General features: G+C 34.6%; 1 protein-coding gene across 3 annotated transcripts in view; it reads right to left on the reverse strand.

The window, feature by feature from the left end:
* Nucleotides 1–15,869, reverse strand: part of SOX5 (SRY-box transcription factor 5) — a 478,480-nt gene that overhangs the window by 32,624 nt on the left and 429,987 nt on the right. For all 3 annotated transcript variants that reach the window (XM_033118758.1, XM_033118759.1, XM_033118757.1), the window contains one exon: nt 5,659–5,836. In XM_033118758.1, the coding sequence (XP_032974649.1) occupies nt 5,659–5,836 (178 nt within the window). The remainder of the gene's footprint in view (nt 1–5,658; nt 5,837–15,869) is intronic.

Raw genomic sequence — 15,869 nt, forward strand, 5'->3', positions numbered from 1 at the left:
ATCGTGTCACTTTACTTGACTAAAAAGCCACCTCTCGGTCCCATAATGCTTAAAGGAGCATTTCGTAAGATGATGATCTGTAATATTCTGTGAAAAAAAATTCCATGTTCAAATAAGTGTGGGATACGCTAATTTAAAGTTAAAAAGTTTTCTTCATTGCATGACTTCTCAAACTCTTGAATACGTTAATGGGCTTCGTGAATCTTCAAGAAATAACAACAGTATGCAGACTTTCCCAAATATACTGGAACAAGAAACTCTTTAAGGTTCTCCCCAAAACGTCATTCTGGGATAAATTCCAAACACTTTAAAATGGCCTGAAAGTCTCTTCATAATATCGATTCTGCTTATCCTTCCCATGTCACTTCCTGCTGGTCTCTTAGGAGTTGTGTGCTAAAGCTGCACAGGACTAGTTCCCGTTCCAGGCACACGCCTTCCTCCTCCCTCCCCACCTCCGTCTCCCAAGCTTTTCCCTTTTACTGAAATACTCTCTCTCTGGTGTGTTTGGGAATTTATTCCAAATGTCACCCCTTCTGTAAGGACTTCCCTGACATACCCCAGACATGCTCTTTGGCAACGTGAGAGCTTCCCATTTACATTGCTCCTTCGAAACTTTATACATGCTTCAACTGTCACACTGTCTCATTTTCTAAGTTTGCCTTTCACACCAGTCTGTCAACTACTTGAAGGCACTTTTTTTCCCTTTCAATCTTTTATTCCTTTGGCCCATGGCAGGGTCTGTTGAAGGTATAAAAGCATATTTCTAAGTTGAAAGTATCAACCTTTATAATTCCAAATTCATTGATTTTCCATGTCATCATATCAGTGGAAGCCTATACCATATGATACAGATTTATTAAAATTCATGGACTTAACAGATGCTTTCAGGCAATACACATTCTTATTTACTAGATATTTATTTACATAGACTTTTCAGCTATAAGTAAAAGTAAGGGCAGAAGTTTTCAAATTATTTTCAACAAATATTACCTTTGTTCCTACTTTAAGGTCACATCATCATCAAATTTTTGGCACCCTGATATGCAACCATTTCTTCCTCTGGGGAGCCTCACAAAATTAATTAAATAATAAATGTGAACGCAATCTGTAAATTGCAAAGTGCTATGCAAATGTAATTGCCAGATGTTGACTAATACCCCTAACTTCCTGATAATCCAATGAAAGGCTTTCTGTGAAACTATTACAATATTCTTGTTCAATAATTACCCTCACAGAAGTCTTTCTCGTTAAAAATGTAAATGTATTCAAGGTAACATCCTCCTTCATGTTATCATATTTTAAATCAGTAAGTTGTAGGAATAAAGTACCAAATTAATGTACTTGAAAATATTTCCCATCATTTTATTGACGCTATGGGCGTCTACCGCATTTGCTCAGGTAAAGTTTTACTTATCATGTGTTACTACCTCTGAGGAATGAAGGGTAAGAATATGTTCCAGTATTTTCCCTAAGACGTGATAGAAACAAAGACTGTAGGCATCTAAAGCCTCAGTCCAAACACTTTTGTCTGCTTATCCTCCAGAATTAGCAAAATGTATGGCATAAAGATGATATTTAATACCCATTTGTTGACTTACTGAGGGGAAGGTTTAAATAAATGACTGAGTAAAGCATCTAATGCAGAGAGGCACCAACAGGCAATAACTGAAAAAAGCATGTTGACCCAGAGACTTTGACTATAAAGCTTCAACCTCCACTGGCTATGAATTTGGGCAAACTACTAGCTCTTTATGGACATATGTTTCCTTGAAATTAAATCAGAGGAATAAAAATAGAATCATAGACCTGTCTACACTGTGACAGAAACTTACTTAGAATCCCTGGTAAGCACTTAGCCTCTTTAGGCCTCAGTTCTTTATCTGTAAAATAAGTTCTATCTAGACAATATGGGTATCTGCTCTATCTAGTTAAGGGTCTACAATTCTAAAATTAGCTGCAGTGAGAACATAGATTAAAAATGCTTTGAAAAAAGTTAAAAGTATTGTACATATGTACAAACATAAGTGAAAAAGGCCAATAAAGGAAAGATAACATCTAGTGAAAAGATTCTAAAATTATCCATCCTTCTTCTGAACTATTCATGCCTTTTAAGGATTCCCTTTCTTTGGAGCCGGCTATCATTTGCGTACCGTATCAAAAGCATCCTTATAGAATACACTGAAATATTGGTCTCCAACCTCAAAAACTCACTTTCTATATTTGTAGCTGACAGATATATAGCAAAGAGCCCCATGTCACTAACAATATCTTAAGTTATCTTTTGGTTCATAGTTTTCCAAGCTTTATTAATAGCATAACACATTAATTCTTCTTTCAGGGGTGACCTTTACAATACCATTAATGCTCACAGCTTTTATCCAACTACATTATTACTCATTACAGTTTCAGCTTTCAACATCTGCACTTGTTGAAAAGAGAAAAGTAAATTGTAGTGGCCTCACATCCTTGGAAAATATGAGGGATGTGTATGTGGTGAAGGGACTTTTCAGGATAAGAAATAAGAGAAAGTCAGATGATAAATGTCACTAAATACATTCTTGCCTTTCTAAAATATTTTGTCATACTTCATCCCTGGAATGCTGAAGTAAAACATCATCATAGGATAAAAATGCAAACATATTAGTTATTCCATTAGTTTAATATTCTAGTCCAACTGACCTTACTAAAGTAGCTCATATACCAACATTGTGATATTATGGGCCTTCTTGTCTATTAAGGAAATGAATCATTCTTGCCAAATAAAATATTTTTCTTTTACATGCTGAGGACATGAAAGCATGTCTTATCTTGGTTCCATATAGGATGTTGAGCTGAGTAACTGAGAGTCAGACCGTAACAGAATGGCGCATAATGATAAAAAGCACATGTGTACCCCAAACCTTTTCAAATGTCTCAAAACTTAAGTTTCATTGTTTCTCTTCTCACTGCTGCCCCACTGCCCCAGACTGACTTCCTCTTGACAAAAAATCTGGAATTCTACCCTGTGCAGATGGAAGCATTTTAAATACACTCCTTTAGCGTTCTTTCTGTCCATCCCACAATTTCTCTGTAACTACACTTTTTTCATTTCCCTTCAGTCTCAGAAAAAAGAAGGGGCTTTTCTCCTTTCCAAGGTTAATCCTTTCTCATCTCTTCTCCTTGCTCTACCCTCACCTATGTACTCTTATATCTATAGGTTTCTCAAAGTGTTCTTTGAAAATATATATTATATGATTTTTCTACTCTAAACTTGTCTCTACTCAGCCTTCTCAAGCTCACTTCTCAACATCAAGCTTACAAAGAGATTGGTCAATATATTAACCACACTTTCTTTCCTCATGTTCTTCAAATCTTTGTAATTGGAATTCTGCTAAACCCTTCTACTAAATTTCTCTATCCGAGTCTACCTACCCACAACCTCCAGCTAAATCCTAATGCTTTCCTTCTTCATATTCTTTAACTTTTCTGCAGAATGTGACACCATTGAATAACCCCTCTTTTCTGAACTATTTCTTTTCCTTAGGCTAGCTTAACACTGTTCTATCTTCATTCTGATTCTAAGATTTCTGATTTCTCCCTTAAAAAAGTGTGGTGGTTTTTAAATATGTCCAAAGATACTTTGATATGCCTTCCTTCAGACATAAAAGCTAATTCCCCTTCTCTTGAGTTGGGCTAGACGTGGTGATTATCTTATAATAAAAAAAATAAAGCAGAACTGACTATGTGTGATATTGGAGACTAGGTCATAAAAAGCACTGGCTTATTTTTGTTTTCCCTCGTGATCACTCAACTCTGGGGAAAGTTAGCTGCCATGCTAGAGCAGCAATATGGGAAGACCCATGTGGCAAAGAACAGAGGTCTCCTGCCATGTGAGTGAGTTATTTTGCAAAAGGGTCATCCATCCCCAGTAAATTCCTGTAGCCCTGGCTAACATCTTGATTGTAACCAGAAGAGAGACTATGTCAGAATGCCCCAGCTAAGCTGCTCCCGGATTCCCGACCCTTAGAAACTGTGAGGTAATAAATGTTGGTTGTTTTACCCTGCTGAGTTTTGGGTTAATTTGTTATGCAGCAATAAATAACTAATGTAGTAGGTACTACCCATGATTCTTTACCCCACTTCTTTTCTTACCAGACACACTCTTTTTTGACGAACTTATTTGCTCTGATTCAACAACCTCAATAAGGAATCATTTTCATGTCAAAAATTCTAGCACCCTTTTTGAAAATCAGATTTACATCTATAATTTCTTCCTGAACATTGCTACCTAAATGACTCGTGTTTCAAATTCAACTTTTATTAAATGTTTATATTTATGTCTTTCCCCTAACCTGCTTCCAATCTAGTCTTCTGTTTCACAGTTAAAGCACTATCCTTCTTATTAATATTTGATGAATTCAAAATTCTAGACTCCTCTACCTCCAACTTGAAGCTCACCAGGTACATTCTATTGTGGATAACTTATGTCAATTCTTCTTTAATAATATCTCTTCAATCTGTTCTCTCCTTTGCGTATCACACCTATTTCTATTTCATGTAACTCATTCTTGTCCTCCACTAAAACAATAGTTTCCCTAATTCCAATCTCTTTCTGCTGCCAATACTCTTAAAGTTCTGATCAGATTACTGTCTGGAGAAAAAGTCAAAATTTCTTAGGCTACCATTCAGTCGGATTCTACCTGTCCCTTTCTATTTTAGTTCTGATCACTTTCCATTGCACATTCATTTTATGCTCTAGACAAATATGGTATTTTACTTAGGGTTTTCTCTTACAGGCTAAAATATCTAGGAATGTATTTCTTTTTCACGGCTCCGTTTGAATTAGGTTATCTCCAATTTAGCCCTCCTAGATCCTTCCCTAGTAGAACGCAACTCTCTGTTGTTTTTGACTATCGGATTGTATCTGTGCACTGAAATAGCACTTACTGTAGTTGACTTCTGCTATGTAATAGGTGACTTTTCCCCCAACTAAACCAAGTTCCTGGACCAACGTCCTCATAACAGTATGAAAATAATAAACATATCTATAAATGTGGGCCGAAGTTATATATAGTCTAATTTATGTGTTACTAAAATACAAATTATTGGATTTTTTAAAAAAAGTTAGCTTAGAAGCATTTTCTCATATTTGCTTAATCTACTGAAATGACAATTATGGAGAAATGAAGCTATCTACTTTTTATAATTCTGTGTGTGTTCTAGAAAATTTCAAGCACTACGGAACTGAACAGACCTCATATCTTAATGATTGACTGCTGATTAGGCAGAATGTATTTACCATTATGTAGACTTTGTACACATTACAAAAAATGGAAATAAATTTCAGTAATGGAAAAGGCAAGTCTCTTAACAACCATATTCTGGAATCATTGCTCTCTGTGATTAGTCATTTAGGCTTCTTTTTTGTAAATTTTATAACATAAGTTTAACATCAACAAATGACCAGGTCAGTTAGATTTTTCAGGGGGGCATTATAACTTGAACTTCAGTTATAAATTTCATTTGCATGTTTATAACAGACCTATGAGGTTCATAAAATTGGAAATCTCCTATGGAACTGAAGCCATGCACAGGGTATGTGTGATTTGCCATTAAAAGATGATTTCATTCAATTGCCATAAACAGAAAATCAGCAAGAACAAAAGAAAAAGAACTTACCTATTGTGCTAACTCTGGCTGAAGGACTAGCTAATGCTGCTGGGACAGAGGCTTTGAGGGGGCCTGCCCCACTGTTTATTCTCAGAGCTGGCATATGGGGAGAGGTGGGTGATGTGGGTGATTTGCCATCAGAGGTCTTGGGTTTAGCTGATAGGTTCAGTGGCTGTGCCACTTCATCCTGCAATAATTATTAGAACATGAGTTGTGATAAGGAAAGGCTGATTAAAAACGGCTAGAAAAACATAGGTACACTCCCTATCATTTCTCATGGAATTACTCCACCAATCAGTGATCTTAGCATTCAATCTGAACATTACAGTGTTTGGTCAGTTGTCAACAACATCACTTTCAATGTCAACAATGTCATATTATGAAAATCCTTTTGTATAAGATAAAGTACACATGCACTCAACTATCCAGAAGGCACATAACTGATGTCACCTGTAAGAAATATTCTTAAAGAGCTATTATTTGTACTATTCTTTTTTGTTTAGAGAAAATGCACAGTTCATATAAAATTATGATGCAGATAGTTTTTCCAGCCTCTGAAGAATAGGGGTTGAATTCCAAGCATCTTTGTACCCTGGTGCATAAGTAGAGTACCTAGAATATCCATGATGGAGAAGTTAAATGGTGTTAACTCGACCAGAAGTGCTGTCCAACTTACATTAAAACAAACAAACAAACCACTTTCTTTCTTAGAAAACAATCTTTTTTCTTAATATTTACACAAAACAGTTTTAGATTTGATCTAAAAATGAAAAAAACATAATTAACATTAGATTAATATGTACTATTTATTTATATGCAACACTGTTCCAAACTCTCTGTATTTTTTATATCCCAATTTGTTTTCCAGATTTTTCTTACAGTGTACTACATGGTCATGTGAAGATTTGTATATGGTCAGTTCAGCCGGTATGGTGATCTCCAATTGTTCTATGCTTGAATAGGTAAAGTTCACGTAATTTACATTCTGTTTTATACTTATCTAATTAGCCGTTATGTAATTTCATACATAATATTTATGGCTACAACTATGGTTCACATTTTATCATAATATATAAGAATCAGATAATATTAACATTATATCATTTTTCTTTCATTGAAAATTAAGTTATTCCTTTTCTGTGCTCTAAAATTGCAATATGTGACATGCTTATACTTTTTTTATACTTTGTTTACAATATATCCAATTTTACATAGGTATTATTGTACAATAAAAATACAGATTTCACTTAGCTACCGTTTAATCTTCGTATGTTAAATACATTCAATATCTACCAGTAATAGCAGGATAACTTATTGAAAGTAGTACAAGTTAGAATCAAGTGGTATGATTTGGTCATGGAAATGTTAACATATAAAAATTTTATGTATATATTTACCAAAAACCATCGGAACAAATCACTTTATAAAAATGATACAATGGTGTAATATGATATCTGTTTCAGGTTTGTATTTTTTAAAGTGGTTTCCTGTTATTAGATGCCATGATTAATTGCATTTAGGAAGCCCATGAACAGGCAAGGGAAAATTATTCTTTTAACTTTTTTTTTTCAATTCTGTTTTCTGATTCAGAGAAAAGAACAGTTATTTGAAAATCCATGAGTTAATTCAAATGGCAATCTGAGATCATGTTAGATGCATAATAAGATAGTGACCATTATACCAAATTTATGGATTCATATGAATACATTCTATGGATTCATAGAATCTTGGAAGGAAGTAAGTAAGATAATCCCATGACAGTTCAACATATAATTTTGAGAAGTTTATTTTAGAATTTTAAAAAGTACATAGCAAAATCATTCTTAGCTCTTTCAATGTGAACATTTAGTTGAGCTGGTCAGCCATAATTCTTTTATATGACGCTATGGTTGGCCGAAACCCAGGAGTATATCGTCCCTTTTTTCCCTATACTCCAGTATGAATGACTTGGTTCTCAAAATGCAGTCTTTGGACTAGTACTATCAGCACCACTTGGGAACTTGTTAGAAAGGCAAATTCTCTACCCTGGAATCTCTGGAGGTGGGTTCCAGCAATCTGTATTTTAACAAGCATTCCCTGGTGATTCTGCTGCACACTAATGTTTGAGAGATACTGGCTTATATAATATAAAGGGAGATTATAAAAAACTTACATTTTTTAGGCTTCAAAATCTTTTAAGAAAACTTCCTCAATATAAGGAGGCAACCTTAAAATTTGTAATATTATCTCAGGGTTTAAAATTTTATCAGAATATACCTTATGCTAATAATAAGAAATGAAAACATGCATATGCATAATAAATTAACTACTACTGTTATTCAGTGAGCCAATAAGGATTAGAATCCAGATTTTCTCCCTGTTATTCAGCCAAAATACCCTGTCAGATAGGCGCTTCATTGACTGTTTATTATGCAGCTATCAATATTTTAGGCAATTTTCTCCCATCAAATGTTGTACCTGCTTACTACCTGTTGCATAAAACCACTGGCTTTTGTTATGACACACTGAAAACTTCCTTTGACAGCCTCACAACTCTTGCAAAAGTTCTGAGGGGATACTTGGAGAAATTAAAGGTGGCTGTTTCACTTGACTGTGCAGAAAAAAAAAGAGAGGAAGAAAGAGATTCTCAGAGTTGCAAGAGAGATTTATGAACACAGAGGAAATAGAGTGTGAGTGTGTGTCAAAGGGGAGTGGTGGTGTCCCCGAAGATGAGGCAGATGGGGTGCTGCTGATGGGGTGAAATGTCGCAGGCTTAGCTTTAAGCACTAACAACTATTACATGCACATACTGAAAACTGACTACCCCAAATAGTCAGCAAAGCAGGAGACCCACTGGACCTCATAATGCTCTCCTCTCGTCAAGGCAGCACACATGTCTGAAAGCCACAAAGTGCAAAGCCGAAGGACATAATAGAGTTTGACAGTTTCAAAGGTGATACAAATGTCATTCATAATTACCCTTTCATTCTGTTTCATTGTGTGACCAGTCTAATGGTATATTAATACGAACCCACATGCTTGATCCTTATACTGGTAGCTATGTAAATAATTTTGACCCATTACACATTATTTCATAATTTGATTCGTTTAATAATTTACTGAGCTACTGTACCAAATGCCTATTAGTTATGAAGAATGCAAAAATTACAGTAGTTTCCTATTTTCTATGAATTATTTTTTTATTTGACTGGATGCAAATTTAAAAACCATAACTGTAAAATGGAGGTGGACAATTTATGATATGCATTTTCACAATTATGAATATATATAATACATGCCAAAGGTAAGGCTTTTTCTACTTTGTTTTTTATTTGTAATATCTTATTTAGGAGGAATTTGAAAGCTTAGCATGATTAACCCATATTTTTACAAATAAAACATACATTTAAAATTATAAATAAGGGTGGCCGGTTAGCTCAGTTGGTTAAGAGCGTGGTGCTCTTAACAGCAAGGTTGCCGGTTTGATCCCCACTTGGGCCACTGTGAGCTGTGCCCTCCACAACTAGATTGAAACAACTACTTGACTTGGAGCTGATGGGTCCTGGAAAAACTTAAATAAAATAAAATATTTAAAAATAAATAAAATGTTAAATATATATATAAATAAATAATTTACATATAAAAGGATATAAGTAATTTTCAAGGTCAAGAAAGCATTGGAAAAGACATCTCTATCAAATTCACCACCGAGCAGTGAGGAAAGCAATTTCCTTTTAATTACTTGTCCAATTGCTAAATGATGTTGCCAGCTGAATCTCTTGAAAATAGCCTATTTCATATTTATTTCATTTATATACAAAGTGATAGTTAAGAACCTTATGTATCTGTTGAGTAGCTGCAAACTTGTGTCTGACATAAAACAAGCATTTAAGCTAATGTAAATCTGTAGGCTAAGGTAAGCAAGTTTTAACTAATAGAAGGCTGTTATTTATATGTATAGAATTATAAATATTCCAAATCATTTACTTAATCTTTAATATTATAATTTAATGGATAGCCTGAGAGAGGGAAGTATGGCTCAGAAACTTCCCAATGAACCCAGGGTTTCGGACTAAAGATACAATAATATTCAGCATTTACATGACAACTTTAAACTTAAATTTAAAAAGATGTTGATGAAATATAACTGCTGAAATTAACCATATAACATAACCACATAATACGCCACAGAAAGGTCAATACCCATGCAACACAATGAGCCAATATGCATATTTGCTATTTTCCACATTAGTTTAAAAATGAAGGCACACATTGGTGATTTGTGGGGGGTTTTTTTGTGTGTGTTTCTCTGTTCTGTATACTATATAGCATTAAAAATTTCCTTCTTTACACTAAAGAGTTGTTAATTTAGACTATTTTTTGAGAACAATACCAAGGGTTTGTGTACAATATGCCAGATATATAATAATTCATACAATAATGTGCAAGAGATTACTATTTTGTATCCAAATACTAGTTTTAGGAACCTATTTATGTTATAATTTTGCCTAATAAAGTATTTTCTAATCTTAGTTATCTAGCATAGAATGCAAAACAAGAACAATCTAAACAAACATAATAGTTCAGGCATGCTCCATTTACTTACAGCTACTATAACTTGTCTGAAAGCAAACATTTCACTTACTATCAGCTGGTGATCAAAGTACTAAAAATATTGTGGCATTCCTAATTAATTTGTATACCAGCCAATGAAAATCCCCCACACATATAATATATTAGATTAAGAAAATAAAAGGATTTGATACAAATATTTAGCTTTAGATGCACTGAAGAAATCCCAATTGTTATCATGAATGCTAGATTATTCCATGTAAACTTAGCAAACAGTGTAAAATACATTTCAGTTAGATGGTTTTCAAGTAATAAGTTTATTCTAGGAAAAACATGTTACGCTAACATAATTGTATAATATTCACAATTTTATAATGCACAACGACCAAATACATTTTTGATATGTTTGATTACTTATAGAAATCAAACAGAATTTATAAAAGAAAAATCATTCTCCAGAATCCTGGAGGGTTATTTCTCACTTTCCACTCGTTAGCCTTCATTCATTCTTTGCTAAGTAATTTTACTAGAGAACTAAAAAAATAGGGATACCAGTATCCTAAGGAAATCTACTCCTTTCTTTCTATTTGCATTCTTGTCCTTAACAACTTGGAAATATACCAGCATGCAAGACCTTGGATCACAAGATGCACCATGAAGAATGTGTGAAGGACTGTTCCCTCCAGCAGAAAAATTCCATCTCTATTTACATTTCTATTCATTCTCACTATTTAGCTGATGATCTAGTTTATGTCATATAACAGTTGTCTCTAAATTCCACTTACCTGAAGTAGTTATTAAAAATCAAACATTTGTTTGGTAGTTAACAAATTTATAACATTCTTATGGCAATGGACAAGAACATATAAATTTATTCAATCATTGATTCATCTATTCTTTATTTATCTAATGAAATTTCAGCTATTTATTAATGCCTGTTTTTGCATTAGAAAAACGCAAATCACTTGACATCTAGGCAGGTGGCTTTGAGGTTTTGGGTTTGTGTGGTTAGTAACAAAGGAGCAAAGAAATGCACTTACTTTTCACTTGAGATCTAGGTGTACACATATGTGGAATTGCATCATATTTACATGGAATTGTTTGAAGACACTTCGTCTATGCATTTAATATATTATTTCATTTATCAGTATATTTTGATTCTCTTATAGCCATATAGTGATTGAATTATATATATAATTTCACACTACTTCCTCTGCACAATTTGAAAACTATGGTTGTCCTCATATTTACCATAAACACTCATGTAAAGTAAGTATTAGGTTGGTGCCAACGTAATTGCGGTTTAAAAGGTTAAAAATAATTGCAAAAACCGCAATTACGTTGGCACCAACTTAATAGCAACAATAACATATGGGGAAGAGTAAAAACATTCATGAAACATGTTGCAAAATTAATTATACTGCTGCTATTATCCTCTCTGATGAAATAGTCATATTAAATTAGTAAGTAGGGAAGTTACATGGCAGGCTGAATTGCATAATGGTCATTTCTGCCGCACCTCTCTTCCCTAGCTTGTGGTCACATTCATCTTTTTCTCTTTCTTCTTGTATTCCTATTGTTCACTGGGGGTGCCCTCTCTTACTTTTTCCACCCAAATAAGGCATTTCTTTCTATAGTTCAGTAGAGGTTTACAAGAGAAAAAAGCAAAACAAAACAGAAATATCATGAGGATCTCCAAAAAGATTGCCATGTCCCTGATCTTTCCTTCATGTAGAATTTAGATGAGAAAGGTTTGCATTGATGTGCAAGAGTTAATCAAAGTAATATAAAACTAACTTTAATATCATTATTTTTTTTTAGCCCCTGAAGAATCAGAAATCCTGCTGATGTGGACACCCCAACTCCATACGTAAGGAGCAGGTTCCTGTTACCTAAAAACCAAGTTTATCATCGCAGAGAGCACATAGTCCTGAAGCCCCTTTCATGAACACATGCTTGCTTTTGGACTTACAGATTGCAAGATGCCTTGCTAACCAGGCAGATAGAGCTCCAGGAATTTGTTGATATGTATGTTTTTGCTGTCTTAATGCTACCATTAGACTTGATTACCATTTAAGTGCAAGTCTTAAGTTATTTAGCTGAAGGTAATATGTTCTAGCTTCCCATTTGGCTTCCTCATTTTGCCATTTTACACTTTGCTTAACGTACACCTGCTTCTTTCAAAAGTGTGTGCTAGTAGTGTAGTTGGGGGATATTTGCTCCAATGTGGTAATTACACATTGCTTTTACATTTAAACTGTTGGTTCTTTTAATTTGAAGGTATTCAAATAGTATTCATCATTTAATTTGTTGTTTTAAATCCCCCCTGTTCCTTCTCTGTTAATACTGTAATATTTTCCTTGTTTTCTGACTTCGTTGATTTAATGCCTCAGAACTGTAAATTATACCCCACACACACATATATATTTGAAAACAAATAGAGAAGAATAAAGAGCATGGCTCTGGAATATCAATGATATTTCACATTCATTTTTTAATTTAATAAGTTGCTTTGAAATATCTAAAAAAAATAATGCCATTCTTTCCACACACACAGTTCTTCTGTGAGAGCCAGCCTCCAAGATGACCCCCAATAATCCTTGCCTCCTGGTATTTGTGCCCTTGTGTATTCCTCTCCCACAACGAATAGGGCGAGGTACATAACTAATAGGATATTACAGAAATGACAGTTTGACTCCTGATGCTAGGTCATAACAGACACTGCAGCTTCTACCTTCCTCTTTCTTGGATTACTTGCTCTAGGCCAGGTTTCCCAACTTTGGCACTACGGCCATTTTGGGCTGAATAATTCCTTGTTGTGAGTGATTGTCCTGTGTATTGGAGGTTGTTTAGCAGCATCCCCAACCTCGATCCCTAGATGTTTGTAGCACTCCTGCCCAAGTTTCAGTAATCCAAAATATCTGCAGACATTGCTAAATGTTTCCCGGGAGACAAAATCACCTCCAGGGGGAAGCTAGCTGCCATGTCATGAGGACACTCAAACAGCCTAGGGAGGTAGATGTCCACCCGGACAGAACTAAGGCCTCCTGCCAACAACCAGCACTTACTTGTTAGGCATGTGAGTGAGGACCACTTTGGAAGCGGATATATAAGCACCAGTCAAGTTTTCAAATGACTGCAATCCCAGTTGACAATTTTATTGTAACCACGGGACACTCTTTGCCAAATACACCCAGGCAAGCTGCTCCCAGATTCCTGACCCACAGAAACTGTGGAAACAAATGTTTATTGTCTAAAGCCACTAAACTTCGGGGTATTTTGTTAGGCAGCAATAATTAATCCATCCTCTATGAAATAAGTGTAGCCAATATACACTTAAGTTCTTACATGATTCCAAAGCATTTTTTACCATTAATTCATTTTGACTCCTGGAAAAATACTGGTTCCTCATTCTTTAACCATATATGTAAATACATTTCATGACTCCTCCTCAGTTTTACTTATTTACTTTGCAACTAGATGTCATTCCTTTTTACTTTTTCCTTTTCTTTTAATATTTCCTCTCCCTTCTTTTTAACATATCTAACTTAGCATTTAAGATTTTACTTTTAGATTAACTCTATCTAACCTGTATTTTTTAGTTTGAAAATGTTCTAAAAATATACTCTACAAATACAGTGTCTATATATTTACTTGGAAGAATGTCATATGAGAAGATCTTTGCTCACACTAATAAAAACACACCTACAGAAATTCTGTAGAGTAAATTTTCTGAACTATATTTGAAAAGGGGAAGTATGGGAGGAATATAACTGTCAACAATAATATTTGCTGAGAACAGTATAAAATATATAGTATTTCAGATTCAACTTAATTTCTGGTCCCTAGACAGCTTCAAATTCCTAATAATAATGGTTATTTTTTCCTGTGGTGTTCCTTACATCTGGATAATTGGTATTATCTTTTTAAAATGATTAACAGTTCTACCAAGAGGCTAAAAGAAAACATAATCAGTAAGATCTGATGTTAATACAATAGTTCCCCTTTATCCGAGGTTTTGCTTTCCTCCATTTCAGATACCTCTGGCTCAGTCATGGTCTGAAAATATTGAATGGCAGATTCCAGAATTAAACAATTCCTAAGTTTGAAATTGCATGCCGTTCTGAGTAGCATAATGAAATCTTGTGCCATCCCATTCCCACTCTGTTCTGCTCAGGGTGTGAATCATCCTTTTGTCCAGTGTCTGCCCACTGCATACACTCCCTGCCCGTTGGTCACTTGGTAGCCGTCTCTGTTATCAGATCGACTATTGCAATATCACAGTGTTTGTGTCCAAGTAACCTTTATTTTACTTAGTAATGGCCTCAAAGTGCAGGTATAGTGATGCTGACAATTCGGATATGCCAAAGAGAAGCTATAAAGTGTATGTATATATGTATGTATGTATGTATGTATAGGAAGAAACATAGTATATATAGGATTTGGTACTATCCACAGTTTCAGGCATCCACTGGGGGTCTTGGAACATACTCCCCATGGATAAGTGGGGACTGCTGCGATCATACCAGCTCCTCTTACTAACTTCTAGATGTAAAGCTCCCAAACCTTTAAAAAATGTTTTAGAGAAATTAAAGAGTTGGTCACTCCATGTACAAAAGTATAATTTTTTTGGCACCACCTAATCAATCCTTAAATTCATAATTAAAAAGCATTTGTCACTGTTCCTTTCTTATTAGTTCCAGTTGAACTATGTAAAAAAATTAATCAAGACTACAAAATGATCAAATGATGGAATAGATTCACAAACAAAATAAAGCAGGAGCTCTCAGAGCAATATGGCTTTCCAAAACAGACTAAGAAAAAAAACCACACTGATCAAATTCTATTATCAACTCTGTGTTGAGGATGGCACCTCCACCTGTACCTGATATACAAAATGAGCACACCAACCTTTCTACCTGAACGTACAAAGGGAATGAATATCAAAAAGCAGTAGAACAATAAAAACCATACCAATACAAATGATTATAGACTCTGTGCCCCACTGGAGTCACATAAAGGAGAAGGAAATATATCACATGGAGGCCCATTATTCAGGGGGAAAAACACTCATGAAAACATTAAAAGAATGAGTTGATCTTGAAACAAAAACAAACAAAATCAAATACTGTGGAAGACCCTCAGAGGCCTAAAAAAGTTTCTTTTAAAAAAATATCTATGATTCTTTCAGGAATTGAAGTTTTTCTAGATTCTGAGAAATGTTCAGTCTGGTTATAAGATAGACCATCTTTAGATAGTCAACCTGGAAGAAAATGTGAGAAGAAATAGAAGGCATGATCATATACATAAGCCACTTAATATTAACTGTAATTAATTAAATGGAAGACCTCATTTACAATGCCCACATACATGTGTGTACAAGTTCTAATGGGCACAAATCCCCAGTAGTCTGGCAAACCCGTTATGACTGACTATTTAATGATTAATGATGGTTTTGGCAGTTAACCAGTGTGTTGGTTTATATTTGGGAGACTTGAGTAAGTGCCAAATTGTCTAAGGCATACAAACTGAGGGAAGAATGGGTGTGTGTGTGTGTGTGTGTGTGTGTGTGTGTGTGTGTATGTGTGTGTGTGTGTGTTTGTGTAATAGCTTTGAGGATGGTTACATTCATACCACTATATTTCATTTTATTACATTCGTTGTTTTCC

This window comes from Rhinolophus ferrumequinum, chromosome 10 (assembly GCF_004115265.2).
Source record: "Rhinolophus ferrumequinum isolate MPI-CBG mRhiFer1 chromosome 10, mRhiFer1_v1.p, whole genome shotgun sequence".
NCBI lineage: Eukaryota > Metazoa > Chordata > Mammalia > Chiroptera > Rhinolophidae > Rhinolophus > Rhinolophus ferrumequinum.